The following is a 27,401-nucleotide window of genomic DNA, read 5'->3' as shown; positions in this document are numbered from 1 at the left end:
ATTTAATTAAAAAAAAAAAAAGCGCGCAAATAAATTCTACTCTCTGTGGAAGACAAAAGACAACCGGTTCTTGTAAACAAGAACCTCAGGATATTAAGGACAACGGTTAAAATGAAAATCTGAGAATACTAGTTCTTTGCCACTGGCGATTGGTACTTTCTGTAAATGTTATCAGTGCTCAGGATCTGTATTCATGGAAATAGAAAGAAGAGTTGTTCTCATTTTACATATGCACAGTGGGAGTGCTGGTGCTTTCCATCATGCTTGTTTTTTAATTAAAATCAACAATCAGCTGAATAAAGACACAAATTTGTATGAAATGAAATACAATAGCCTTACGATGAACAATCCCCCTGTGAAGCTCTGCTCTCGTTGCTCTAACACAGATTATACCCTCAAAGCCAGCAGTAATAAAGACAGGTCAGGCGCTCATTTTCCATGGGATTTCAAAGGTAGAGAGCTGCCTTATTCCTTCAGGCTCTTTTGGAAAGACTTTGAAGTCCTTCAGACAAAGGCCCAAGACATATCTAACAAATCACCCTCCAATTAATCTAGGGACCAAGACCAAAGCTGGGCTTCGCAGCCTTTACTCTTCCACTGGCTCTCCCGGTACTTATGGGATCTGCCCCTTACGGATGTTGTCGGTGTTCTCCCGGACGATGTCTGTCTTCAGCAGGTTGTCAGCCAGCACGAAGGCACTGTCCTCCACCGTGTCCAACAGCTTGGTGGCCGCGCGCTGCTGCTCGCTCGCGTTCAGGTCCCTCCACGCGTTCAGGGCCTGAGGCTGCAGGAGGTTGTTCACCGTCTCCACCATGGCCTGCAAGGCGGAGGGATGGAGTGAGAAAAGGCTCCAGCAAATCCAAAGCACCACAGACCTCTGACATATGCTTAGTCCCATCCTTCACACACATCAGTTTACAGAGGGACGACAGCATCTCCTTCCCCCACCCATTAGGGAAGCCTGCAATGGAGCAGGACAACTTTTATACCATCAGATGGGACAGGGAGGAAATACTGATATTATTATAAATGCAGGCTGGGAATGGTGCTTTTCTGCCACCATAATCATCAGCTCTGGGCTTGGAAAAAGGAGGAATTAGGGCAGGTGGGGAAGGAGGGGTAGGAGGAAGATGGTTAAGGAAACATGCAGGAGAAACCCATCTCAGCACCAGAACTCAAGAGCAGGGCTGGGGCACTCGAGGAAGGTGTTTGGTATCTGCAAAGGCTACGCTCCCTCAAATATTTCCCAGCACATAACCTCTGGCAGGCAGCCATGAAAACAGAGAGATAGCTGAGTTACACCACTTCATCCAGAGCAGCAGCAGCAGGTGCCCGTAGAGATTTAGATAAGACACTACATTTCAAATCACTGCATTCAGGAAGGAGTCAGCCCTGCGGAAACTGCTCCCGTCCCTCCTACAGTGCACCTTCTGCCCTGGGCTACCACGCACAAAGAGCTCTCCCACAGATAACTTCCCACAGGTTAATCTGGATGCACACACAGGATCACACAAAACTGCACTGGTCTCATGACTGCAAAATTACTGCAGTAGAATTTACCCAAACTGAAGGCTTTTCTCCACCTAAGTCCTCTGCTTCGTTACTAACCAGAGCTGACTCAACCACTCTTCAGTGAACATTTTTTTAATGACACCAGCTGTACCAGTTGATAGAAATGATTGTGCAGAGGAAAAGGATAAAAAAAATAAGCTACTTTGATCATGCTTTCTTCAGCTGGTTAGGGTCTAGTCACCAGGCAGGCCTACCCCACAGAGAAACACCTCCACTGCCAGCTAAGGCTGACTGCAGAAACCAACCTCCCATTCAAGATGAAACTGCTGTTTGTAATGATTTTCTTTATGCTGAGCACATAGGCATCAAACTCACTCCTCTGCTCCTCAAGCTGATGACAGTCCCATGGGACTTCAACATTTTCCAAGCCTAAAGTGTGCTCCATAGGCTCACTGTCATGGGAATACTTCAGTATTTATTCTTGCTACTGTTGCTAAACCCATGGGTGGAAAGAAGCTGTGGCATAGTCCATTCTCCAGCAGAGCCCTCAGGAGGAGGGCTACAATGGCAACACGTGGCACAGGGAATCCTGACTCACTCACCAGTCATGGTCAGGTGCAAATGAGCAACTGGAGGATACAATCACATCAAACTAGAATTTATTCTATATCCACATGACCTTAACAAGCATTTCAATTACAGCAAGGTTTGAGGAGAAAAAAGGCAGCTAGAACTGCCACTGTTGGTGCTTTTAATCCCAGCAAAGATACCTTCTTTGAGTATGGAAGGTTTCTCACACCATCAGGTTTCCTGTTGGGAGATTCCACCATAATTGGGCTCCTCTGACAGCACAAAGCTCCTACTTTCACAGTTACATTTATTCATGGTCAATTAACTAATTTGTTCTTATGCCAAACCTCTCCTATACCATAAACAGAATAACTCACTCATTTGGTCTTAAGTGGAACTTGATAAGCATAAAGCAATTTTTTAACTGATTATTAAACTGATTTTCCCGAATAGTCTAAAATTATCTTAACACATTTGCTATGCACTTGCAACAAGCTGGTTAAAATTAGTAGTCAAGGAGAAATAGAAAAATCCATAGCATTTAAATCTGATACTTTTCTGTGTTTTAGAGTTTGGAAGCCTGATCTCTGCAGCTCTTAATAAAATTCTGTAGTATACTTTGGTAGCTTATCTCTTCACAGGCAAAAAAATAGGTGGTGTTCTTTTCCAGTGACCAAAAAGCTTGATTATTTTGTGCTTCAGCTTCCACACAGCATGGTGTAAAGACCTTTCATGCCTGGAAAGCAGAAAATGAGGATTTTTCTCCCCTTTCAATGTTATCACACAATTTGCTTTACCTCCATTTAGCTCAGCTCCTACCATTGTCTTAAATTCTCTGCTGAAACAACATCCTGCATACTTTTATCAATCTCTGAATGGTGGAAAATGTCTTTGCAGCAGATCCAGCTCCTGGCTCTGGACAGAAAGGTAATGTCTATTCATCAGAATATGAAACAGATGCTGAAATATTTGCATTACAGTGGAACATCTGCTTCAAAGACCTTCTCCCAGAAAAAAAATATTTTGTCTAATGCATTAGGTTTTGGGTTTTTTTTGTTTTACATGTGCACATATGTGTGCATACAAGTTTGAGAAAGAACAATTAAGCCTAATGTACCACTTCCTGCACCATGTGCACTCCTCACCCAATGCTGAGCATCCATCCTCTCAAAGTGATAACCTGAAACCAGCCACTTCACATCACTTTGGCCCTGGGGTCAAACACAAAAGCTCCAGGAAGATTTCCAAGGGCTTTGGGTCACGTCCTTGCCATGCATCTGAACAAAGCTGGTAGACTGTCTTTGCTGGCATTACATATGAGATTAATTTAGTCCCCAGCTTTTCCCAGAGGGTCATTCCCCTCACCTGTCTCAGTGCATTAATCAAGTGTTCCCCACATTATATTTCTGAGTGCAGCACTTCATTATGGCCGAGTGCTGTGGGCTGAAGCCAAGGAGATGAGGTGCTAATGAAATGTTTGCATTTTGGACAGGAGCTGAGGTAGGTGTTTAAATGAAACAAAACAGCTGTTATAGCAACAGTGCCTTGTGAGACAGAGATGCCAACTGGGAAAAGTTGGGCAGGGGAGTGGGAGTTGTGGGAAAGCAGGCACACAAGACAAGGATGGGCCTGTGTCTTTTCATTTAAGCTGAGCCTTTGTGATTTACGAGGGTTTGGCACCTGGTCCATTGACTCTGTGGTCTGATGAAGCTCCAGCATAGAAGAAACAGCTGTGCCAAACCTCCAGGAAAGCCTCTCAGTGACCAGCTGGAGGAGGTTTAGCCCTGAGAGAGAACCTTCAAAATGCAGACGGCATGGGATAGGTGTGCTTGGGAGCTGATGGCTTGAGATCCCTGGGGATCCTGATAGAGATGGGGACTTTCAGAGGGAGACAGGAAAGTTCTGACCTAGTTTCATCTCACCCCACTTCTAGCATTTAACATGCAGCCAAGTAGGGAGCCCAGATACTCTCTAGTTTCTCTCTCCCCACTGCAAGTAGAAGAAACTACCCCAAGGATTATCCCCATTTCACCCAAAACCACATGAGATTAAACCCATCCATAAAGAACCAAACATCTGTTACAGGATGCTGCATGACCTCCACTGAAGACCCTGTCCTTGCTTCCTAAGCTAAAGAACTACCTCTCCTGTGGTTTTCTTTTCTTCCTCTGCCTGATCCTTCTTCCAAATGCTGAGGTTCTTGCAAAATAAAAATGTGGGGCTTGGAGCTCAAACATACCTCAACGCCATGCACAGCATGGCACCAAACCAATCCTGTGATTGCTTGGACTTAAAGAGTAGACAGCACAAGCACACAGATGCACCAGGAGAAGGACAAAAGTAACTCAGATTAGATCAAGAGAAAGCTTTCATAAAGCACAGCTCGCTTGTTTGTAGGCTACGATCAAATGAGGGAAGAAGAGCATGGCAGAAGGGAGCCAAGAGGCCAGACTTTCCATTTCTCTGTGCTGAGATACACAGCACAGCTTTATGCTCTCTGTGATGTCAGGATATCTGTACATGCAAAGCCAAACCCTCTAATTACCAGCCTGTAAGGAGCAACCATCCTGGGTCACAGAATTTTAGACACAGTGGACCTTTCATGTCCCCAGCAGTGACTGCAACTGGACATCAAGAGAAAAGCAAGACCCTGCTGAGCACAAAAGACAAATCCCATGATGGTGATGCCTTTCATTATGCGGTTATATAGAACCAGAGATTGTATGTACAATGCAAATAAATGTTAATAAATTGCAGACGGAGGCTTTTCCCAAATAAGGGCATGTGCTCATGGTTTCTTGGTTCTGTCCTGAGCTTACAAAGAATCAAAATGTAAACCTTCCTTCTTAGACTCTTACAAATTGGTACTAAAAGATGCATTGTAAAAAGGAAATTAATTAGAAGCCTTACAGTAATTATGCATTACTAAAAGGCCAGTTGTACGTATCCCCATTGATTTCCTTTGTGACAGCTGCTACATTTCATTAAACTGAATTTTGCTTGTTCATTTATTCTTTTCTTCTTATGTCTGGTAAGAGTACCTGGCTATGTGGCACACAGTTAAAACCTAGGAGGTTTGAACTCTGTATATATCCAATGATACCATATCTATTTAATTTTCTCTCACTGTACCAACATCCAAGACACCACTCTTTGATTAAAAAGAATTTTGCAATGTAAAATCTCTCTTTAACTGGGACTCAACACTGAAAATCACTCAGAGATGTTAGAGGTACTCAGCTCATTACCAAATTTGGCACCAGACTGCAATGTGCCATGGTGCTTAAGTACAGCAGCCCTAACCTTAGAAAACCAGCAGCTTTCCTAGAGTTAGGATCTCTTTAAACCTTTATTGTTCATTTTCACCTCTTGCTGAGCAGCTGATGGAAGATCAAAAATCTCAACAAACCTACAGCTGGAGAAAATACTGCTTTATGGCAAGTGAATACCAGCAGGTCCTACAGGGAATATTGGTTGAGTCCTTCTGTTGAGTAATTTTCAAACATGCAGTTTGTCCCTCCTTACAAAGGAGCATCTCCTTAAGAAGAGACTGAAGACACTTTATTTAGCATGAAACTTACATCAAGGACTTACCTCCTATAGCAGCTTTGGGAGAATAAGACAGTGGCACAGGGCAATAAAGTACCACTTTTGCAATGACATCTCTAATTAAAACATCTGAATTTTATAACCTGTAAAGCCCTGCCTCATACTGCTGACGCTTCCTTGATCTCACAGGAATATCTCATGCAGCACACTTTCAAAAATTAGGATATAATGAGCTACAGCCACGTGGCTTTGCATAGGCAGGCTAAAATCATGGCTGGTGCATGAAGCAAGCAGCACTTTGGTACCCCAGTGCCAAAGGTGTCTGCCAGCACAGACTCATATAAAGAGATTTGTTCACTCTTCCTGAAAACAGCAGTGCTCAGCCTGCAGAATGCAATTACACAGGCACAGCTTCAGGCCATGCTTAAGGCCTGAGTTTCTGGTCCTGCCTGAGGTCTCCCCACAGAGCTCCAAAACAAATGCATTGTCTTTATCTGAAAAATGCAAACACGTAACTCACCCACTTTTTATAACAGCTTGAGGTTTTGTGGCAAATCAGCAGAGAAAAAAAGCACAAAACTCCTTTCAGGCCCACACTTCACAGTGCAAATGAAAAACCCATCAGAGAGTAGATACACTGAAATGTTGATATGGTACAATGATCACAACATTATGCTCTTTTTTCCTTTTTTCTGACTGGAAAGCAGTGGTACTTGAAAAAAGCTTACTTGTCTCCTTGCTCAAGAATAGCTGGTTTTGCTCTGTATTCGTATTAAACACCCAGTGCTAAAACAAACCCTTTCCTCAAGCTATCAATATTTGCAAGCCTCCAAACTAATTGAGTTAAAGGCACAATCAATGCCATTGACGACAAATTCTGCTGGCAAGTTCTGCTGGAAGTTGTTTCATTCTTGCCTCTGGCCAGAAAAAGCACCACTACAAGAGAAACTCCCTTTAACTCTGAATGTACCTGGTACAGTAGGAGGGGAGGACCAGCATGAAAGTATGGATGTGAGGACACAAGTACTTCTGGAAAGGTTATTGCACTGAGAGGGACCAGTTGAGGAAATGACATGTCTTTTTGGAGTGGCAAATGAACAGCACCTCAATCCCACTACACAGGGTTAATCAATCAAATGATTATACTCATCCACTGTGTGGGACTTCAGGACAAAAAGAGATGCACATGTCATTTCTTCAGCTTCCTAAACAAGGAAAATGTCATTTGGCTACATGATGGCTTTAAATCCTACATCTTAGCTGAAAAGTGCCTTCAAATCTGTCTGACAAGACTCTTCACTCTTGGATGAGTTTTTTCCTTGACATTTATTCTTTTAATTCAAAATCAAAATTTGTCTCTGGTCAAAGCATCAATAAGCACAATGGAGCCAATTTCTTACTGGGAAGCCCAGCCACTGTCAAATGTTTTTTAAAAATCAACACTGTCATCACAAAACTGTTGTAACATTCAGTGGAATTGACAAACATATTTAGACTGAAAGCAGCTCAGCCACAGTGAGTGCTTGAAAATAAATAAATCATTAGAATATCTACTGCTAATCTTTGCTTCTGCCTTCAAAACTAAGCCAGAAGCACTAGCCTACATCTGGTACCAGAGTGGTGATTGGCAACACTTGGTATCAGTTTTGGTGAACTGAGACAAAACCTAGTAATACTCATGGCAAAGGCAGGAAGAGAACTTCCCATGACCATGCAGAAGAATTTCTAAAATTGCTCCACAGATTGAGAGCAAAGGCTCCCAAGAGAGAGCACGCAACCCTCTCTCTTCAACTACACAGAAAATGTTTATGCTGTGGCTACAGGAACTGTACTGACTCAGAAATGGCCTGAATTCCAGCAGTGCTGAGAACTCACTGTAGTGAGAAGAAAGGCACTGACCTTTATTAAAATTAGGCCATCTACAAAATGCTTAAATATGGAATTAATGGTCTATTACTAGGTATGCAAGGTTTGCAATCTTGGCCTTGAACTACCAATAATCTCCTAATGGGAGCATGCAAAAAATAATAGGTAATATGAGAAACAGGACAAGGTTACAAATTACAGGTTATGGTTTTGCTTTACTTACTGTATGAGGAAGAATATTTTAAGGTCAGAAGGCATCCGTAGAACTGACATAAAAGGAATTGATTGGGAAGAAGGAAATAACATACGATCTATTTCATCTAATGAGATCTTCCCTGCAGAATAAGCTGAGAACTGCATTTATGAATCATCTGTATTTGCTGCCCTACTGTTTGGGATTTGAAACCATACAAGCAACTGCTGGAGTAATTACACTAGGGAAGCAAGCAAGGCTGTTGCAAGAAAGGAAAATGCCTCAGACAGGATATCCACAGCCTTCAAGAAAACTCCTGGGGAGTCTGTGAGGCTCATCCTTTCCTCCAGAGGTTCAAATCAAAGGGACATCTCCTGCTGCTCCCTATGCCAATTTACATTCAGACTTTTTACCAGGGACACCAGATACCAGGAATGACTCAGACTCAAGCAGAGAGTAAGCACAGAGCAACACAGAAAACACTAGATTTTTTTTTTCTCAGTTTTGCCATGTGAGAACCTAACCATAGGTGTAGCTGAGTTGTAGGTGGATAGGTGGATGAACATGGGGTCACCTTCCTTTTTAACATTTATGCAATGAGTTTTGGAGTCTGGTCACAAACTCAAGGCTGCTGCTTTGATCCTCCTCCCTTAACAACAGGCTCACTGCAGCAGAAACATGCAGGGTGAGGATTTCTAGTTTCACTCTTGCTGACACAAATCAAGTGCAGGTTTCTCAAGCTGTGAAGTATATTAAGTTCACAGAGTTTTAACAAAGGACTACCAAACCACTGAACCTCACTGCAAGTCACACTTCTTTCAGATGTCCTTTTAATTATATTAAATGAAAGTTTTAGGCACTTTGATGCTGATGGGCAAACATCTCGATCTCTTGAAAAAGCAGCTAAAAGTACTCCCTGTAGCTATAGTTAATATACAACATTGTATGCTCACTGCTAGCCAATTTATTCCAGCCACTTTAACAACGATACCTCGCCTGACAGGCTGTGCAGAATAGCATCAGGAGTCAAGCAATGCACAAATCATCAGAGAACTCTCAGAGTTGTTTGACACACACTGCAGAGCTCTTTGTCATACAGCCAATTAAGTGACCAAACAAGGAACTTGAAAACCTTCATTAATTTGCCTCTTTTTTATACAAATGGAGGTTAGAGTCTTTCTTGTCAGAGGGGCAACAAGAACACAAGCAAACGTGGCATAATTCAATTTGTGCTCCCTCTCAGAGCTGCAAGTTTATTTCGTTTAGTCTTCATGGAAGCTGCAACCAATCATGCAAGCAAGAGAGAAGTAGGACAAACAGAATTAATCCTCTTTAAATAGTACTGGTTAAGTCCCAGATGCACCTTTTATCTGATGAGAACTACTAGGTTAGCAAAGAAAAAAAAAAGTCTCTTCTGCTCAGGTCTAAACTTAATGCCTTGAATCTCTGAGGAAAGCCTTTCAATTTTTGCTTAGTGCAGCAATTCAAACAGCACATGTTTCAAACAAAAAGGTGTTCAGAAAACTTCCAGGAGAACCATAAGGACAACTTTGTAACCTCCTGCCACTGTCTGCTACCAGGAGCCTGCCATCCTCTGATGACACCGGCTTCATGTGTGGCTCTGATGACACCTGCACCCAGAAGCTCTTGTAATTACCAAGGGGCAGGTGGCACCTCCATCATCTTTGCCATTTGCTATCCAGACCAGTGCAGAGCTACAAAAGAGGGCAAGCTGACTTACAGGGCAGCTCAGAGGATGGCAGGAACCAAGAGCAGCGAACTCCATTAGATGAGGAAGATGATGCAAAAGCAACCCTCTGCTGCCTCCTTCCACTGTTTCCACAAAGCTGACATTCACACCAGCTGTTGTATTCACCAGCCTCTGGCTTTAAAACGGCTCATACTGAGTTTATAAAATAAACCGAAAGAATGGGAACCCTGTGAAGTTTTTGTCTTCCAAGATCCTCATCCCAAACACAGCATGCAATTTCACATGGGAAGAGGCCTCTGGTTTGGCACTGCAGGGAAATTCATTGGCCTCCTGATGCCCCAGAGCTGCAGCTCACAAATCCAAGTGAAGCAAGCAGGTGAGCTCAGACTTTGCAATCAGATGCATGAACATGATAAAGAGACTGCAAGCACGGGTGTGGTATGAGCCTTTAATAAAACCTGTGTTTCCAACTACTAAATCAGCAAAATTGTCTAACTTTTTCCCCATGTTTAAGTTTTCTGTTTTAATACAGCCTCACTTACTACATTATGTGAGTACCTAGCCTTTTTTTTTTTGCCTTTTACTACCCCACCTCCATTCCTAGAGGACAGAAGAATTGCATCCATGGCATTTTATGTCGGGGAGCTGAGAAATACCGAGCACATGACACTTGCTGAGGGGCATGAAAGAAATCTGTGACACCAAATCCAGTTTCACAATCCCCAAAAGTCAAGTGATTTATGTTTTCTACAACTCCAGTGCTTCAGTTTAAGGACAACAACTTTTGGAAAATGAACAAACATCAATTCTGAAAAAACTGAAGAAAATTCATACCAGCTTATATCACAGACCAGCCACGAAACCAAGCTATGCTAATCAAATGTGTCACCCATTGTGACTCATTCTCCCACATGATGACTTTTCCATCCCCTTCCCAAAATAGAGTGCAAGAACTTCAAAAAGGTGGGCATAGGAGATGTGGATGTCTGCTCTCTAGATGGACAATCCCTTTGCTAATGGAGCACCTTTCTGAGGCGACTCTGCCACCTTTTTTTACACCTTAGTCAGCTCAGTCTCAGCTGACTATTAATTAGTATCACCAATTAAAACCCACTTAGCAGTTTCCTGCTCTCACTATGACTGAAAAATCTTACAGCAACTGTCCAGTCATTGTATTAATATGTATTCATCAAGCCACCTGCTGAGTTGGTTCTTGCTGGATTTTTGAGACTAAAAAAGATCATTTACCACATCTGAAACTAAAGAAGCAGCATTTGTAACCTCTATCTGCAGTCAATAAAATCCCTGAGCTTTTAACTCAACAAATGCTGTGAAAGTGAACAAACTAAATCCATGTTTGTTTTAAAGGCACCCAAAGAGATGAGGTGATAACCTGATAATGCATTCCCAATTTTATGTTTGAATAACTTGCAAAATTTCTCCATCCACTTTGCATATTTATTTATAGTAATTTATTTTGGGCTTAAGAGGACTTTACACACCAATCACTACAGGGGCTCTGTCCTGGCTACTTAAATTGGTTAGCCCAAAGAAAACAGTAAGACTGATTTCAGCAATTATTATCTTCTCAGGTCACCCTCCTCCTTCCAAAAAATCATCTTTTCTCAATGGCACTTTTGATATTCACAGTTCCTGGACCTCTCCTGCATAAACTTCATACTGCACCTTCCTTTGTCTAGAGAGCACAGAATTGAAGGTACACTTCCGGCCCTCTGAGCCAAATTCAGCCAGGGATGCTCTTCACAATAATGGGATCAGCATGAGGAGATCATGTCAGCAAAGTTGAACACTCTATTTCTCTCCATCAATGCCACATGTCCCAGTGACTTTCCATGTTCCACTGACTTTATAAAGCCCAGGGGGTCACCACCTAAGATCTGTTTAAAAATCTCTGCTAAATTCCCTCAGTGAGCCCAGACATTTCACTTCCTGGTAAAGGATGAGTAGCCTGTAACAGGACTATCTGCAGTCACCTAATTGCTATTACAGACAACCTCTCCCTCACTGGATTTTTTTATGACTTTAGCCACACAATTTTCCACATGGAAGCATACTGTATGAAAATATGTCGAGATACGTTACTTTACCTCCATATAGTACAAAGCAGAGTTGGAAAGATTCAATTAGGTCATCTAATTCATTCTTCAAGCCCTCTTTTACAGGACTGTCCTCTTCAATATATATAGCAGATTTGTCCATACCCATACTTAACAGTTCAAGCAATGAGCTTTCATCAGTTTTATCTACTGAAGAAGTAGATGCATGATTAATGCTTAAACATGCAAACAACCTTTCCAAGTGAAAGGAAAGGAGTCCTTGAACTTAAGGGTAAGCTGAAGTTTTTGCAGAGTATTCAGGCTTTATTCTATCAAGGCCAAGCTTTCTGTAGGGCGTATTAAACTCATCAATTGCTACTGTTTGAAAAAAGAAAGAAGAGCAGAGTGTGCATTGGCTCTGTGAAGAATGCCTGTGCAGCCAGGGGAAAGGACAGCTATGGATCAGGTAGCACACAATGTCCCCAACAGGACTGTGCAGAGTCAAAGTAGTCTCACCACGTTTGCAGTGGTAGCAGTACACAAGGTAGCTAGCTTGGGAGTGAGCACTGCGCTGCAAACTTTACTAAATTCCATCAAATGCCTGCTAGTTGCTTTCTCTGGGATCCCAGACTAGGGATAGGTATCTCCATAACTCATCTTTATCCATTAATATATATAGAAGGGAACATGTGACTTTATCTTGTGACATTTTCCAAAGGGAAGAAAGCCTACCAGCACAAAGGGGTACTGTTTCATTTCTAACAACCTAGAAAATCCAGACCATATAATCCCATTTGCTAAACGAAATTTGTGCTCACAAAATAAAGTCAGTACAGACTGTAGGAAGCGGAATTTTGCATGAAAATGCAGGTACAGACAGCCCCCTCCAGAAACACAGAATTCATTTATGCACGTTTCACATATGCATATAATGATCAACCACCCATAAGAACAATATCAACATTCACAAGCACAAGACAGAGATTAGAAAGTAAAACATTCACATTTCTTAGAGCAGCATTAACTGTCCTACAGTGTACAAACAGGTTTATATAAAAAAAAACACTTGAGCAAATGCTATAAGGCAAGGTGACAGGATTAATAAAAAAACCTGAGGTCCCACTCCTGAAAAGCCCACAAGTGTGAACTTTCCAGAATGCTGAGGCTTGACTTTGTTCACATCAAACACAACATGAGCCTGTGAAAGTCAGGCCAGACCTGGGTGAATTTTATGGGATGTTATGTTCATCACCCTATGCATTATTTGAGCACTCTCCTCCTTCCAACATCTCTCTGTGACACATTCTGCATTTCATTACAATCCTACCTCCTCCCTCCTGCTTAGTGCTGCCACTTTGAATTGTTCTTAATTTAGAAGTGTAAAAGGGGAAGAAGGAGAACTAAGGAAATGCAGGTGGCAGTAGCATGAATGGCATGCTGTAAGCAAAATCCAGTTGGTCTGGAGACACTTCTGTGAACAGCAGTTTTGCATTCTTTACTTGCACATCCCCATACTGTCCTGCTCATTCAGTTGGCCAGATGAAACTTGTCAGATCTCTCTTGTGTTTTTTCCCACTTTCTGGTTCAGAGATTTTATCCTAAATTTTTGTCAGGTCTGAGAGAAATGGTGTAGGTCAGTGAGGTAAAAAAAATTACATTATTATCCTGTAACCTTAACCTTAGAACTTGCTGCCACAAAGGTGGTAATAATCAGATAATTCACAGAGACAAGACCCACTTCACAGTCATTCAGTCAAACAACTGGACACATGTATTAAAAACACAAGAAATACCTGGACATAGGCCCTGCAAGAGCGCTCCCTTTTCTGAAGCTGAGTCCATAAAGAGAGCAGATTAAAGACGGAATAGAAAAAACAAGTTAGTGACAGAACAAGGGAAAAAAAAAAGAAGAAAATGCCTGTGAAAACCCCCATTTCTCTCTTAAACAGCTCCTGAAAAACGAACCAAACTAAAGGAGTGAGCGTGAGTTAGTCAGCAGTGGAAAACTGGAAGGACTGGCTCCAGAAATGTGGGTTAGTTCTTTTTCAGTGAAGTGAAGCACAGACTGGCAACTTTGCAAGAGCAGCTGTTAGATGGTAGAAGACTGAAGTCTAGTAGAGATAGTCAAACCATGATGTTTTCCTTACAGCTTGGAGATCACACATGACATTTCCATGTCAAACAAGGTTGAAAGGGATGAGGCTGATGATTATTTGCATAAGAGGAGCATGGGCTCTGCAGTCAGACAGTGAAATATAACCAAGCTTCAGATGAGCAGGACCAACCCCAGGGAGCAAGACTTGGGCAGGACTGCACACTGATACAGCCTGGACCTGCATAGACCCATCCTGACAGACCTGGGGCTTGGCAGGCAGTCTGCAGCAGTGAGCTGGAATTGGTGAGATCTGCATCACTGCAATGAGAGCTCAGAAAACCAGGCTGTTCAGAGCCACTGGCTTGGCTGGGTTTGTTTTTGCTGATGTGCCTGGTTGGAAATTGCACATCAATAGAGATTCAGGACAACTTGTGCTCTCAACACACAGCAGTGCCATCCCATTAGTGCAGCTGAGAGCCAAATTTGTCTTCGAGAGTTTTGAGGCTCTGAAATAAACAAAATACACCCAGGTATCATTCAATGCCTAATTTCAATTTCTAATTCATCAATTTGGAACAGTAGAAATCTTCCTCTGGATAAATCTGGCCAGTATGAAGACTTTACAGAAACAAATGGAGATCAAAGAAAGCCTTGCTGAAAATTACAGAGCTATCCACTCGGGGGTCTTCCCAGTCTGAAATGGAACAATTATCACCTTAATTAAGCCTGATCCAGTGGAAAGCATAAAGCTTTTAGTGACAGAAAAGTGGTTCCTGAAAGATGATGGCTTTTAAAAATTCTGATTATGCCAGTTTATTTCAATTCATTGTACATCAGCTTGTAAAAAAACCCACCAGTACAAAACAGCACAGGTGATTACTCTCGGATCCCCAGCACATTTCCTTTAATGATTAAAAGGATATTTAATAGCTAGTGCTTACTTTATTTCTTCTTTCTGACTAAACAGCACTAAACAAAATTCTTTGCAAATTACTTTTTTCCTATTTTTTTTTAAATACTCTTGATCAGTGAAGGGGAAAATGGAGCAGTAACTCTGCTGCCTTTTGTTTGCCCAATACTACTTCCAAGTTGAATTCATGCATTCTTAAATGAACACAGAGCAGTTGCTCTTCTAAAGAATTAAGTGGGGAATGAGAGCAAGTAAATTACTGAGCCTGTCATTTGGATCACTGAGTCGCATCGCTGTTTTGCAGGACTTCACGTGGTCCAGAATTTTAATGTGGAATGCAATTGATTTGTATGTGTTGCTTGTGCAAAGCTGATGGCAGGGGGAAGAAACCTGCAGTGGGGACCCCAGAAGTGACAGCTGAGCCGAGGAGCTCTGCCTTGCCCAGTCTTCCCCTCCCCTCAGTAACTCATTCCTGCCCCCATGATACAGCCCCACTTCATGTAACTGAACCAAATATCATAAGGTGAGATAAAAACAAAGATGAAAAATATGTGCTTGCAAAGCTGAATTAACAAAATGTTGTGTGTGGCTGGGATGCACCCAGAAGAACAAGCAGACTAAAACCATGAAACCTGTTAGTAAGTGACATTAATTGCTGGCTTTACCTAATACTGTCAGACATCACCATCATTTCAACAAAGAACCATGGTATGATTATAACAAATAATGTTATGCTGATGTAACAGTTAATACAATTATCACCTAGGTTGTTATAAAATGGCTAGAAGCAGCACTAATTAAAAGCATCAGGATAACCCAATTCACAGCACATGCAAAGCCCATGAGATGCAGGAGTTCAGCTCCCATGCGACTGAAATCTCAAACAACCCTGAAGCCCTTTGTATCTAAAACAGCATCAGCCTGCAATAATAACTTACAAGAAAAAAGACCATGTTACATCTCTGAAAAGTATTTTTCTTCATAAAACACCCAAAAAATTTCAGGTTTAGCTGGGATCACTTATTCCTCATTTTATCTTGAGACCAAGTTCTGCTCATGCTTACATGAATGCCAGAACTGTCAGAGCCTGATATGCAGGTGAGAACAAAATTCTGTGTCTTTTTTTAACTGGGTGGCCAATATAACCATGTGCTCATAGACACCAGGGTCCAGCTGCTCTTTGTCCTGACAACCAGGCCCACACAATTCATTGTGATAATCCTAGGTAAGTCTTATTCCATGTGTTTACATGAGATTCAGTGATGAAGAGGGCCTTTCACTAAGGAACCCTTCAGCTTTAAATGCATTCTTACAGAGCCCACAGCTCATGTTTTCTCCCACAACTGGAAACTCCTGGCACCTTTAGTGCTATGTAGCAATTCCACTCACTTCTGGGAACGACAAAAGGACTAATAACTCTTAAACCGCGGGCACAGAAACCACCCTGCTGCAATGCAGTTGAGGCGCTCCTGGGGCTAAGTGACAGGCTGTGACTAGAAAGGCCCCGTGGCACTCACCTTGTTTAAGCTGCGCGCGGCGCTGTCCTTCCCGCCGGGAGTCAGGTTCCGGAGCTGCACGTCCAGCAGGTTGACGAGCTGCACCATGGCGGACACGGAGTAGGCGATGTCCCCGGCGTACAGGTGGTTCCTGGTGTGCTCCGCCAGCTCCCGCGCGATGTTGGCGGCCATCTCCCCCGACCGCATCTGCGGGGCACAAAGCAGAGGGAAAGGTTGTTCCTGGGATTTATTTAAAAAATATGGATATTGATCTAGTACTGATATCCAACTGTGATGGACAAAGACTCTCTAACAGTTAAAGTTAGAAAGTGTATGTTTGCTGTGACTCTGGGCAGCGTGCGGGATAGCTCCCAAATACACACCACAATTTACAGCTGATTACAGAGTCCTTTTATCTACACAAGTATTGAATACCCAAAATGCAAATACATATTCATAACTTTGGTACATCCCATTCCCTGCTTTGTATCCTAATTAGTTCAAAAGCTATTAACCATGTGTAGTTTGTTCCTTGAAATGGGTTGGTGGTCCCTTTCATGGGGAGGGGTCCCAAAAATGAGGAAGTAAATGAAGTCTTTCTTGTTCTGACCTTTCTACCTTTTCAATGCAAATATGACAAATGAGCCCTTGGTAGAACTCCCATTCCCCATCTTCAATTGGTTTCAGAACAGAGGAGGTCTAAAATTGTCTTGTGTTCCTAAAAGTTATTTCTCAGTTTCTATATTCTTCATTATAAACCCAGCTAACCAAACACTCTGTTGACAAGCAATCAATTATTAGTTAACTCCTAACTCTTAACCTCATCAAGGCCTACCCATTTATTTTAATTAACTCCAATAAAGCTTATCTCTAACTAAAATCTTAGCTCCTCTAAAATCCCTAAATTCCTTAGAGTTTATGTCTCACCTGGCTGCCGGTGACAAGTCACCCCAGTGCCTTCCAACCCCACAGCATTAACCAGCTCAACTCCCAAGAAAAAGGAGAAGGAGAAGAGGAAGGAGAAGAGGAAGGAGAAGGAGAAGCAGGAGAAGCAGAAGAAGAAGCAGAAGAAGAAGAAGCAGAAGAAACAGAAGCAGAAGAAGCAGAAGCAGAAGAAGCGGAAACAGAAGCGGAAGCAGAGGAGGAAGAGGAAGAGGAAGAGGAAGGAAGAGGAAGGAAGAGGAAGGAAGAGGAAGGAAGAGGAAGGAAGAAGGAATCCAGTCAACTACAGTGGCTTCAACAATTTCTTCTCACTGGGCACTGTTTTCCATGGGTTTTCCATGCTAAGGAAGGCTTTAATTAACTTGTGTCATTGGCTTACTGTGCCACTTGAAAAAAACAATGTGAGTAGCCTCTCCTATCAAGAAAAAGCAGTTTCTGATTCCAGAATTTTATGCAATGGCAAAGAGATGATTTTTGTTACAGCTTCTGCAGAGAAGAGTTCCTTGTAAAAGGAGCAAAAAATAGATGACGTAACCCAGAGAAACCAGAGCAAAAAGTTCACTATTTCCATCTTATTGATTTAATAATCAGGAGCTAATTTATCACTTGGCATCACTTGCCACACTAGCCACTGATAATGAGGCTAGTGACTCTCAGCACATGCAAAAGCATCCTAACTCTACGGCAAAGGGCTCAAGCAGAGGTCCACTAGAAGGGAAAAGCCAGCAGGTCAGTTGGCTGAATCTTCTACTGAAAGACTTGTATCATCTTGTTGAGCCACAAAACTCACAAAAAACCTGCAGGGCAGTTCACTGTGTAATTATTTGGGAAACTCTCACTTTTTCTCTGCTTTTCCTCCTTTTCTGCTCTTTTGCTCTCCCTATCTGACACCCCTTTCCTCTACTGTGCCATGGGGATTTGGGACAGGGCAGCGGGCCCCATCTCCGTTTCATGAGCAGCCCACTACAAAAATACCACTGCAGGTTGCTGGTCTTTTATTCATTATCTACCAGTCTGTGATCTGGAATGCAAAACCATGTGGAATATGCCTGGGACAAGAAGAAATTATACAGGATGACACATAAATGAAGTTCCCACTTCTCTGTCAGATTCAATGCAAACTCTGCTTTGCTTTTCATATGAATTTTCAATTGTCTTATCTACCAACAGCTAGAAATCAGATATTTCTCTTGTTCCCTCACTTTCTGGTGCTTATTATAAAAGCAAGATTCTAGGGAAAGATTATAGGCTGAGCTTCTACCTCTCTGTAAATCAATTAGCTGAGTTATAAATGAATAACTTACTTCCATCAATTTGACAGCAAAAGCCAATCTGATTTAATGAAATCTAACTCAAGATGTTCATGTGCTCGTCTTCAGGGAATTAACGCATATGATGATACAGAGAAGATAAATAAAGAAGATAATGTGTTGTTCTTCCCATTAGAGCAATGATAAGATATATTCAAAAACTGAATTATTTCTTTCTTGTTACACTGAAGACTAATGCCATAGAAACCAGATCTATTCTTACAGCTGCTTGCTCTCCTAAGCAGCTGAAGGAAGCCACACATCAGCACAGAGGCTGAATTTTGACCTCTGCTGTTGGCTCTCAGAACTTCAAAGAATGACTGCATCAAATCCCTTTACATAAAGAAATCAATGTCAGCATTTTCCTGCAGTTCATTGCTGAAGCTTAGCATGTATCATGATACATTGTTTGTGTAAGCTCTGCAGTAAACTGTGGGAATTCAAGATATTTTTTACAGATACACCACAGTAAAACCAAAAACCCCACTACCCAATATTTGATGGTTCACATTTTCCCTTGGACCACACACCTATGCAAACTGGCACACTCAGAGAAAATGCAGCTCAGCTGCTACAAAGGCAAACAGAAGAGTTTTCTTTCCCTGCAGGCTGCTGCTGTTCCTATCTGTCTGCAAAAGTGACTAAAAGCTGGTCACTAATTAACCCTTTTCCTTTTCTCTTGGACTCACCCTAAAAGCTGTAAATTTGAGGAATTATACTGCGGCCAAATAAACACAAAAAATAGGCAGCAATGGAAGAAACACCCGAGAAAAAGGCAGGCTAAAGCTCAGAGTCTGTGAACTCCTGGGACATAGAAGTATTTACCCAAAGTTATCTTACAGACCCAGGTTTCCTGAGAACACATATGGGCCATTCTTCTGGGAAAATGCTTTTGGCTGGCGGGTAATGAAACTACATCCTAGCGCTGACGATTCCGCACCTACACATGGTCACACAGAACGTGCAGCTACAAGTCACTGCAGCAGTGCTGAGACACACTCTGGCATGAGAGGGACGTCTAGAATGATGGCTGTGTGACACATTAATCCTGATTTCCTCAGTTCTTTTGAGCTTTTTTCACTGAAATTGGAGTGTCTCCTATGCAGTGCTGTCAAATCCAACTTCTCTTATGAGTCCCAAATGGACTGAATATTCCAGATAAGTATCTGGTCTCTTATAACAACAGGACCGAATCATTTTCTTTTTTTTTTTTTTTTTCTTGGTTAATTCTACGTAATGCTCAGCAAAGCTTATTGCTACCCAAGAGGATGCATTACTAACTTACTTCCTTCCTATAAATTACTTTCTCCACATCTTTCTCTTAATTACTGCCGCATGAAAGATGAGCTCTTTATGTTATTTCTTCCAAAACATGTAATACTCTTTAACCCAAACACTGACATAGTTACATATGAATACAGGAACAACCCCTGGAGGATGTCCATGGCTCAAACCAATATTGAGAGGCAAGTAAGAAGTAGAGAAAATGTGTAAGTATCTGACCTTTCTACTGTGTGGCTTGAGAACAATAAAGGGAATTAAAAATAATACATCTCTCCCTGATATGAGACTACTTTTTGACATTTTCTACCCTGATTAGGAAAAAATTAAATGTAAAATCTAAATAGGATTCTGGGACAAAAGAAAACATTCTGCTCAAACCAACTTTGAAACCAAATTTTTTGTTTCTGTGGTTTTTTGGCCTATTTCTTCTTACCTTTTACTAACAGATTGAAAGCAGTCTCGGAATGCTAATTTAAAGGTGTGAAAACATGTTTCTTGCCAATAATGCCAACATACAAAACACAGTTATACAGGTCTGCCAAAAAAATTGCTCCCCTCTTCCATTTGGGAGGACAGGATTCAGGCCAGATTTACAAATGATCATTGGCACACCTGAAATCCCTCTGTTTAACACTCTGCTAACATTTTCCAAGTTGTGCCACTATCTTGCACCTTTTTATGAGTGAAAGGACTCTGAAATAATAGTTTTTGGAGAGGACATATTCTCCTGCCTGTTTCATATATGCCAACAAACAGAAGTGGAGAGTTTTGTCTGGAAAGACAAAGAATGACTCTCTTGCAGCAGTGCTTGCTGTTTCAGCCCTACTTTTCTCAGAAGAAACTCAATTGCAGAAGAGGACAATAGAATAAAAATGAGAGAAATTGCAAGAAGATAAGTATTTAGGGAGGAAAATTCAGATGAAATAGGAAATATGCTGAGAAGTGAGCAAATTAACTAAAACACCAATAGTCATAAAGGCAAAAGTATTTTCCTGCAGACTTCTGAAGAGGCAAACTGATATAAAAAATAAAAAGATGGTATAAAAGACTGAACTAGAATTTTTAAAAACAGTAACGTACAGATGGACTGGTCAGCTGGAAAGACCACGAAGCTGATGTTGTTTTCTGGAGGAACAAACATCTGACAGGTTTCCCCAGGCACCATTAGCTCCCAGCAGTCAGGTAGCAAGCCTGTAAGAGGGGCTGTGGGCTAACTTCTGACACTGCAGAGCGTGGCATTTCATGGCATTTTTCCTTCCCTAGCAGGAATTTCAATATATGTGTGTGCATTCACAGAAAAGAGTCAGAGCATATCTACCATCCTTTCTTTTTTTATTTCTGAATCACAGAATCACTTAGTTCGGAAAAAAACCTCTAAAATTACCAAGTCCAACCTAAGACCAAACACCAAAATGTCAGCTAGACCATGGCACTGAGTACCACATCCAGCCTTTCCTTAAACACCTCCAGACACAGTGACTCCACCAACTCCCTGGGCAGCCCAGTCCAGAGCCTAATCACCCTATCTATGAAGAAATGCCTCCTGATGCAAAAACCTAAACCTCCCCGGGCACAGTTTGCGTCCTCTTTTCCTTTTGCCAGCTGTCTGGGAGAAGAGACAATGCTCTCCAGAGAGAACAGCAGACCTAGAGAACACTGAAAAAGTGGCTATGAAACCATGGTATTCAACCAACTTAAACTGCATTTAATGACTCTTTAATAAGCCACCCTCTGTGGCATCTGCTCCATCCAATTCGTGGTGGTGCTCTGAAAACAGACTGCCAAAAGCAACTTGGATGGAGGATTTCACTGTGCTGTCATCAGGACTGCAACTGCACCCTCAGACCTGGACACGACAATGTGGGGATGTCGTCCACAAAACCTCACTCTCCCTGTAACACACACCCAAGCAGATCTACAAGACCTCAGGAAGGTGCTACAAACCCTAAGGTTCACCTGCTCTTTGGGAGAACATGATCCAGGCCACTCAGGAGGGCATGGGTGGCATGTGCTTTAGATTTACAGATTGAGGCTTTCTGCGCATTCATGAAGGGCACAAATTTTTCTGTTCTGCTACAAAAGAAGCCTCCTCTCTTCCAGAGGTTTGAAGCTGAGCATAGCAGTGCCTGTCCTCCCAGGCAGCACCCACAGCTGAGAGCTGCAGCAAGGAAGAGACATCTCCAGGCAAGTCACACGCTACACTAAGGATGGCACTGATAAAAGCAAGAAGAAAAACAAACAGGCTGAGACTGAACGTGTGACCTCATGATCAGGATGATGCAATGTATCCAAAGCTGACCTTTTTGCTTCCTGTTGCTGCTTGACTCTAGAAATAAGCCGGGTAGCAGTGCATAATTCAATCGCACTGGCAAGTTCATTCTCCCGCTCCGTTACGAGGGCATGGTAGGCACCAACAATAAAGTTAAAGTAAATGTCAGGAGGCCAATGAATTGCTGAGGAGAACATTTGTTCTGATCTTCCATCAAGCACAATAACTCTAATGGAAGCTAGGAAACGGCTGTAAAACCTAATACCATGATGCAAGCAGGCAAACACCCAATCTACAGTCTGAGCACAGCAGGAGAAGGAGAAGAAGTAAGTAATCTTTCTTACTTCACTACACAGATATGAAAGCAAGCACAGCATTTCCCTACCATCCTTTCTGGCTTGGCTGAAATCCCTCCAGGGGACCCATCCCATTCTTCCTGAGCAGTTTGGATCCTGCAAATGTCAGATTTTTGGGAGACAAAGCAGACTAGGAATGAAGACACGCTGAGCAGGTATGAACCCTGGCTGATATAGAAGTATTTTTACCCATTTTGTCAGCTGTGCTGCAGCTGCAGTGGGCTGAGACCAGGAGAGCTGGGGATGCAGGAGAGCTGAGCTGCAGGGTGTAACCAGCCCTGTCCTCACAGCACAGCTGGCTTACTGCTCCCTCTAGCTGTCCCCAGAGCAGAAGGAAGAGAAGCTGGTTTGACTTAAAGGCAGAAGGCTCCATTTTCATCTTCAGAGAGGTGCTGGAGCAAATCTGCAAGCTTTGGGAAGCATCCCATTCACAGCAGGGATGTTAGAAACCAGTGCTTGATTTATGGATGAATCAAGTCTCCACCTTTAAGTGCAGTGATGATTTTCAAGCCTCTTGCTTGGGCAGGGAAACCAAATGGCTATTGGTTATTTCATATGTAATTTAAAACTGTATTTACTGTCAGGATCCTACTGAATCTTAAAGGCAGGACGTACCCATGTGCCAAAAGTTGAGCTGGTGGGGAATAAGACCGACTGGCTGAACAGAGAGCTTTGGCTAGAATGAGAAAAATAAATAAGGAGAGCTTATGGCCTCTGGAGAAAGGACGGGTAACAAAGAAGGACTACAAGCACGTTATGAGGTTATACAGGAAGAAAATTAGCAGGGCTAAAGCTAAACTAGAACTTTGCCTGTCTGCTGCCATAAAAGACAATAAAAAAATGGATATGAGGGAAATATAGTGGCAAAGAATGAGGAAATGGTTGAGGTGGTAGTTAATGCCTTCTTTGGCTCAGTCTTTAACAGCAAGACCAGGGTACCCAGGTTGTCCTCAGGGTACCCAGCACCCAGAGCTGGAAGACAGAGATGGGGAGCAGAAGAAAACCCCCACAATCCAGGAAAAAAATGGTCAGTGACCTGATAAACCATTTACACATCCACAGGTCTATGGGGCTGGATGAGATCCACCCAAGGGTACTGAGAGAACTGGCAGAATAGCTTACTGAGCCACCTTCCATCATTTATCAGCACCCCTGGCTAACTGGGGGTACCCTAGCGGACTGGAAGTTGAAAATGTGATGCAATATCATGGAGCAGATCATGCTGAGTGCCCTCACAGGACAGGCTGGATTGATGGGCCAAGGCCAATGGTATGAGGTTCAATAAGGCCAAGTGCAGGTCCTGCCCTTGGGTCACAACAACCCCATGTAGCACTACAGGCTGGGGAAGGGTAACTGGAAAGCTGCCCGGCAGAAAACAAGAGCCAGCTGTGTGCCCAAGTGGCCAAGAAGGCCAATGGCATCCTGGCCTGTTTCAGAAACAGTGTGGCCAGCAGGAGCAGTGGTTGTCCCCCTGTCCACTGGGCACTGGTGAGGCCACACCCAGAGTGCTGTGTCCAGTTCTGGGCCTCTCACTACAAGTAGGACATTGAGGTGCTGGAGGAAGTCCAGAGAAGGGCAACAGAGCTGGGGAAAGGTCTGGAGCACAAAGCTTATGAGAAGCTGCTCAGGCAGCTGAGGTGAGGGGTATTTAGCCTGGAGAAAAGGAGGCTCAGGGGACCTTATCCCTCTTTACAACTGCTTGAAAGGAGATTGCAGCAAGGTGGGTGCCAGTCTCTTCTATTGGTAAGAAATGATAGGACAAGACGAAACCACCTGAGGCTGCACCAGGGAAGGTTTATATTGGATATTAGGAAAAATTTCTTCACAGAGAGTGGTCAAGCATTGGAACAGACTTCTTAGGGAAGAAGCTGAGTCACTATTCCTGGAGGGATTTAAAAGATGTGTGAATAGACATGGCACTTAGGGACATGGATTAGTGGTGGATGTGGCAGTGCTGGGTGAATGGTTGGACCCAATAACCTTAGAGGTCTTTTCCAATATAAATGCTTCAATGATTGCAACCCCAACACAAACCCCTAGGCGAGCCTTGCAAGGCTTTCCCCTCAAAAGTCACTCCTGAAAAGTCTTGATGTTTTGTAACAGCTGTCATTGAGGCTGGGTCACATATCTCAAGATCCCAATGAACTCCCACTCAGGCAAAAAACTTAGATCCAGGGTCATCTCATAGATTCCCCAAGTCCTTTCTACTGACTGGAAGAATGTTTTTAATGCTGAACATAACTAAATTTCTTCAGGGGAAAAAAAAAAAAAAAAAAAAAATCTAGTCCCAGTTGTAACCTGCTGGGCATTTCTCAAAACTTGCCTTGTTCAATTTTAGCCTGCTTTGAAAGCACGTAACAAATTAAATGGGGCCCATTTGTTACGTAAATGATAGCTAGGGTTTCAAATAAAATAAGTCTAACCTTGATGGAGATTTCATCAGTGCAGGCTATTATTTCCCTCTGCTAATGGCTAACGGCCTAGTCATCTTCACCAAGCAGCAAGAAGTCTCCCAGCTGCCTGGGTGAATTATGGCTGGAGTAAGTAATATTAACCCCTCCAGGGTAAGTACATAGGTCATAAAACAAGAGCTGCACACAGCTGCTAATGCCAGCAAAGGCAGCCTGTGCTCATCAGCTCGCTGGGTGTAGGGCAAGAGAGGGACAGAAGGACCATGGGCTTTGTCGTGGCTGTGCCATATCACAGCAGCCCCACATTAATTGATGTTTTCTTTTGTGGAGGGATGGGTGTAAGCACAGATGAAGCAAGATAGGGATGACCAGTGATAGCAATTCACAGATTATTAGGTCTCAGTTTAGATGGGGGGCAGAGAGGAGAATGTCCAAGAGTCTCCTCTGGGGGTGACCCCATCCCACTGACCAGTGGCTCTTTGGGAGTTCTGTGTCACTACTGTGCAGCAAGTAGTGACACAGAACTTACAAGGCCAAGACTTGCTCACTCTGGCTAAAGGAGTGAAAAAATCCCCACGAATTGCCATAATAAAGATTCAGCCCACAGACTCCGTGGCGTAAACACACATCTGGTCTCTGTTTGTAATGAAATCAGCTGAAAGCACCATTGTGCATTAATAACAAAAATGCTCAACATATTGCTACCAAATAAGCTCTGCTTGTCTTGAACTTCTATTGTCACATGTTAATGCACTTTTAACACTGATAAATGATGAAGTGCTAGAAAACATTCATCAAGAGACTTAAAAGTCAAAAGATAAGCATTACTGCAGCATTGTTTTCTATTCCACCAGTTCTTTTATAATTTGGGCAGAAGTTAAAAACAGAAAGTCAGGGGCACAAAACAAACATTTCACATTGAGCCTGCCTTTCTTTGGTAAAGATTTCTTAACTATGGGGTTTATCCTGTGTTTGCGTGACATGAAAAAATCCTTGAGGATGCATGAAAGGGCGCTTCCTTTTTCAACAACTCAGTACTTACCATATGTCCACCCACCTCCTCCTCCCTCTTCTTGCCACGAACAAGAAATGTCATTCATTCTAGTTTAATTCCACTCTTTAGTCCTTCTTCTTTGCCTTCCCTTACCCTCTCTGCCTTAATTTCCATGAGACACTTGCTTTCTCCTTGAAATTCTTGGCTACTCTGCATGGTTCGTGCTTTATGTGTGACTGTTGATCCTTTTGGGTTCTTTGTATGAGAAAACCAGAGAGCTGAGCAAACTCAGTGTGCAGACTCAGAGTGGTCAACACATGGGAAGAGTTTTTTACCTTTTGAGTGATGTGGTTGATCCAGGGTGAAGAGCAGTTGCTAAGGTCAGGTCCTTGGGGTTCCCAGATACCGTCAGGCGCGAGACACCGGAAAGTTGCAACACCTGTAATAGGAAAGTTGCTGTACTCAGTGTGACTCATTGCATTTTTCCCCCTAGAACCCCATGTCAAAGGCTTCTGGGAGCTTATTAGTGCTCAGGTCTTAACTAGCCGACTTCTGAGTCATTTCAGTGTCCCTAGTCTCTCCTCTCCTCCTTAAAGGACCAACTTGGTCCTTTAAGGGCCCTAAGACATAAAAGACCCACGATGTTGTGCAGGAATATTATTTCTAATTTGGCAAACAGGAGTTACAGACAGAGGACGTGCAGGAGAGCTGCCAGCTACTAAGAAATCAGAAGTCGATCTCAAACACCGAGCCAGCACCTTGAGTGGTCTGCCCCACCACTGGTGATTTGGGATCAGACCCTGTGCCTCATCTTCCTTGCTGCTTTATGAAGATTTTATGGCTCTGAATCATCATTACAACATTTGGGTGGAAACACACAAAAATTTGAATGCTACAGACGCCAAGATATAATGGCTGGGGCTTACTGTCAGCCCCCAGCTGTCAAGAGGGACTTTGGAGGAGAGTTTTGTTTGGGAAGTGCTGCCCAATCCCTGCTGGAAAAGACAGCAAAATGTCTCAGAACCTTTCAGACAAAGAGAAGTGCATCACTGCTAATGTATCACAGCTTTTAACAAGTTGCATGAACCACTGAAACGGGAGATGGGAAAGGCTTATTGGCCATCCCCTATGCATAAGTTGGGCTATTATCTTTTCCTTAGTTATTTTCATCCTGTCCTCAGCTCTTGTGCTTAGGAAAGGACTCCCTGCATCCAGCCTTCATTTTCCATCTTCTTTTCCTTTTTACAGTTTTGGTTCAGAATATCCTTTTCCCTCTCTGGGAATCACATCATACTTTTGGCATTAATTTTACCAAGCAGGGCTGGGAAAGACAGCGAAAATGTTCTTTACCTATTCTCACCCGTGATGCCTTTCCATGCTCCTCATACTTTAACATGTATTTTATCAGTCTGTCCTCACCAAATTCCAGACTGAGTCAGTACTCATATACACAGGTGTAAATGACTCTCCAGGAGAAGAGAACTTTTGGGGCTGGACACCAAGGCTAGCATGAAAAATAACTATTTTTAGAAAACTGCATTTGTTAAACCACAGCAAACTGAACTGTATGCCAAAACCCATTCTTAATGCGATTATGTTTCAAATTGAACAGAAAATTTCCAAAAGCAATATTTTTCAAGAAATCAATTGTGGGAAAAGCAAAAAAAAAGGAGCAAAATCCAATAAGTAATAAACCATTTTGAAAGATTTGGCTTTGTTTCCCCGCCCCCACTTTCCCAGCTGATCATACTGGATGTTGGCTGCAGTTTAAAAAAATCACTCACACTCGTTCAGGAGCTTCAAAGTACAAGTTTTGTTGATTTCCTCCCCTGTCCCCTTTCTCAGCAAAACAAGCAAAGAATTAGCTACCAACACA

The 27,401-nt window shown here is 42.6% G+C and overlaps 1 protein-coding gene across 24 annotated transcripts in view; it reads right to left on the bottom strand.

Moving 5' to 3' along the window:
- Window positions 1-27,401, bottom strand: part of ADGRL3 (adhesion G protein-coupled receptor L3) — a 493,463-nt gene that overhangs the window by 77,079 nt on the left and 388,983 nt on the right. For all 24 annotated transcript variants that reach the window (XR_011679905.1, XR_011679904.1, XM_071431603.1 and 21 more), the window contains 4 exons: window positions 25,861-25,964; window positions 15,981-16,166; window positions 13,252-13,290; window positions 634-817 (listed from right to left, as the gene is read on the bottom strand). Coding sequence is in view for 22 of the 24 variants with exons in the window: in XM_071431603.1 (XP_071287704.1) it covers window positions 634-817; window positions 13,252-13,290; window positions 15,981-16,166; window positions 25,861-25,964 (513 nt within the window). In the remaining 2 variants the exon portion in view is untranslated. The remainder of the gene's footprint in view (window positions 1-633; window positions 818-13,251; window positions 13,291-15,980; window positions 16,167-25,860; window positions 25,965-27,401) is intronic.

This window comes from Agelaius tricolor, unplaced genomic scaffold, assembly GCF_023055355.1.
Source record: "Agelaius tricolor isolate 1412-34295 unplaced genomic scaffold, bAgeTri1.0.p SCAF_8, whole genome shotgun sequence".
In the NCBI taxonomy this organism is placed as follows: Eukaryota; Metazoa; Chordata; class Aves; order Passeriformes; family Icteridae; genus Agelaius; species Agelaius tricolor.
The sequence above is the reverse complement of the archived record's forward strand: the minus strand, read 5'-3'. Positions and strand labels throughout refer to the sequence as shown.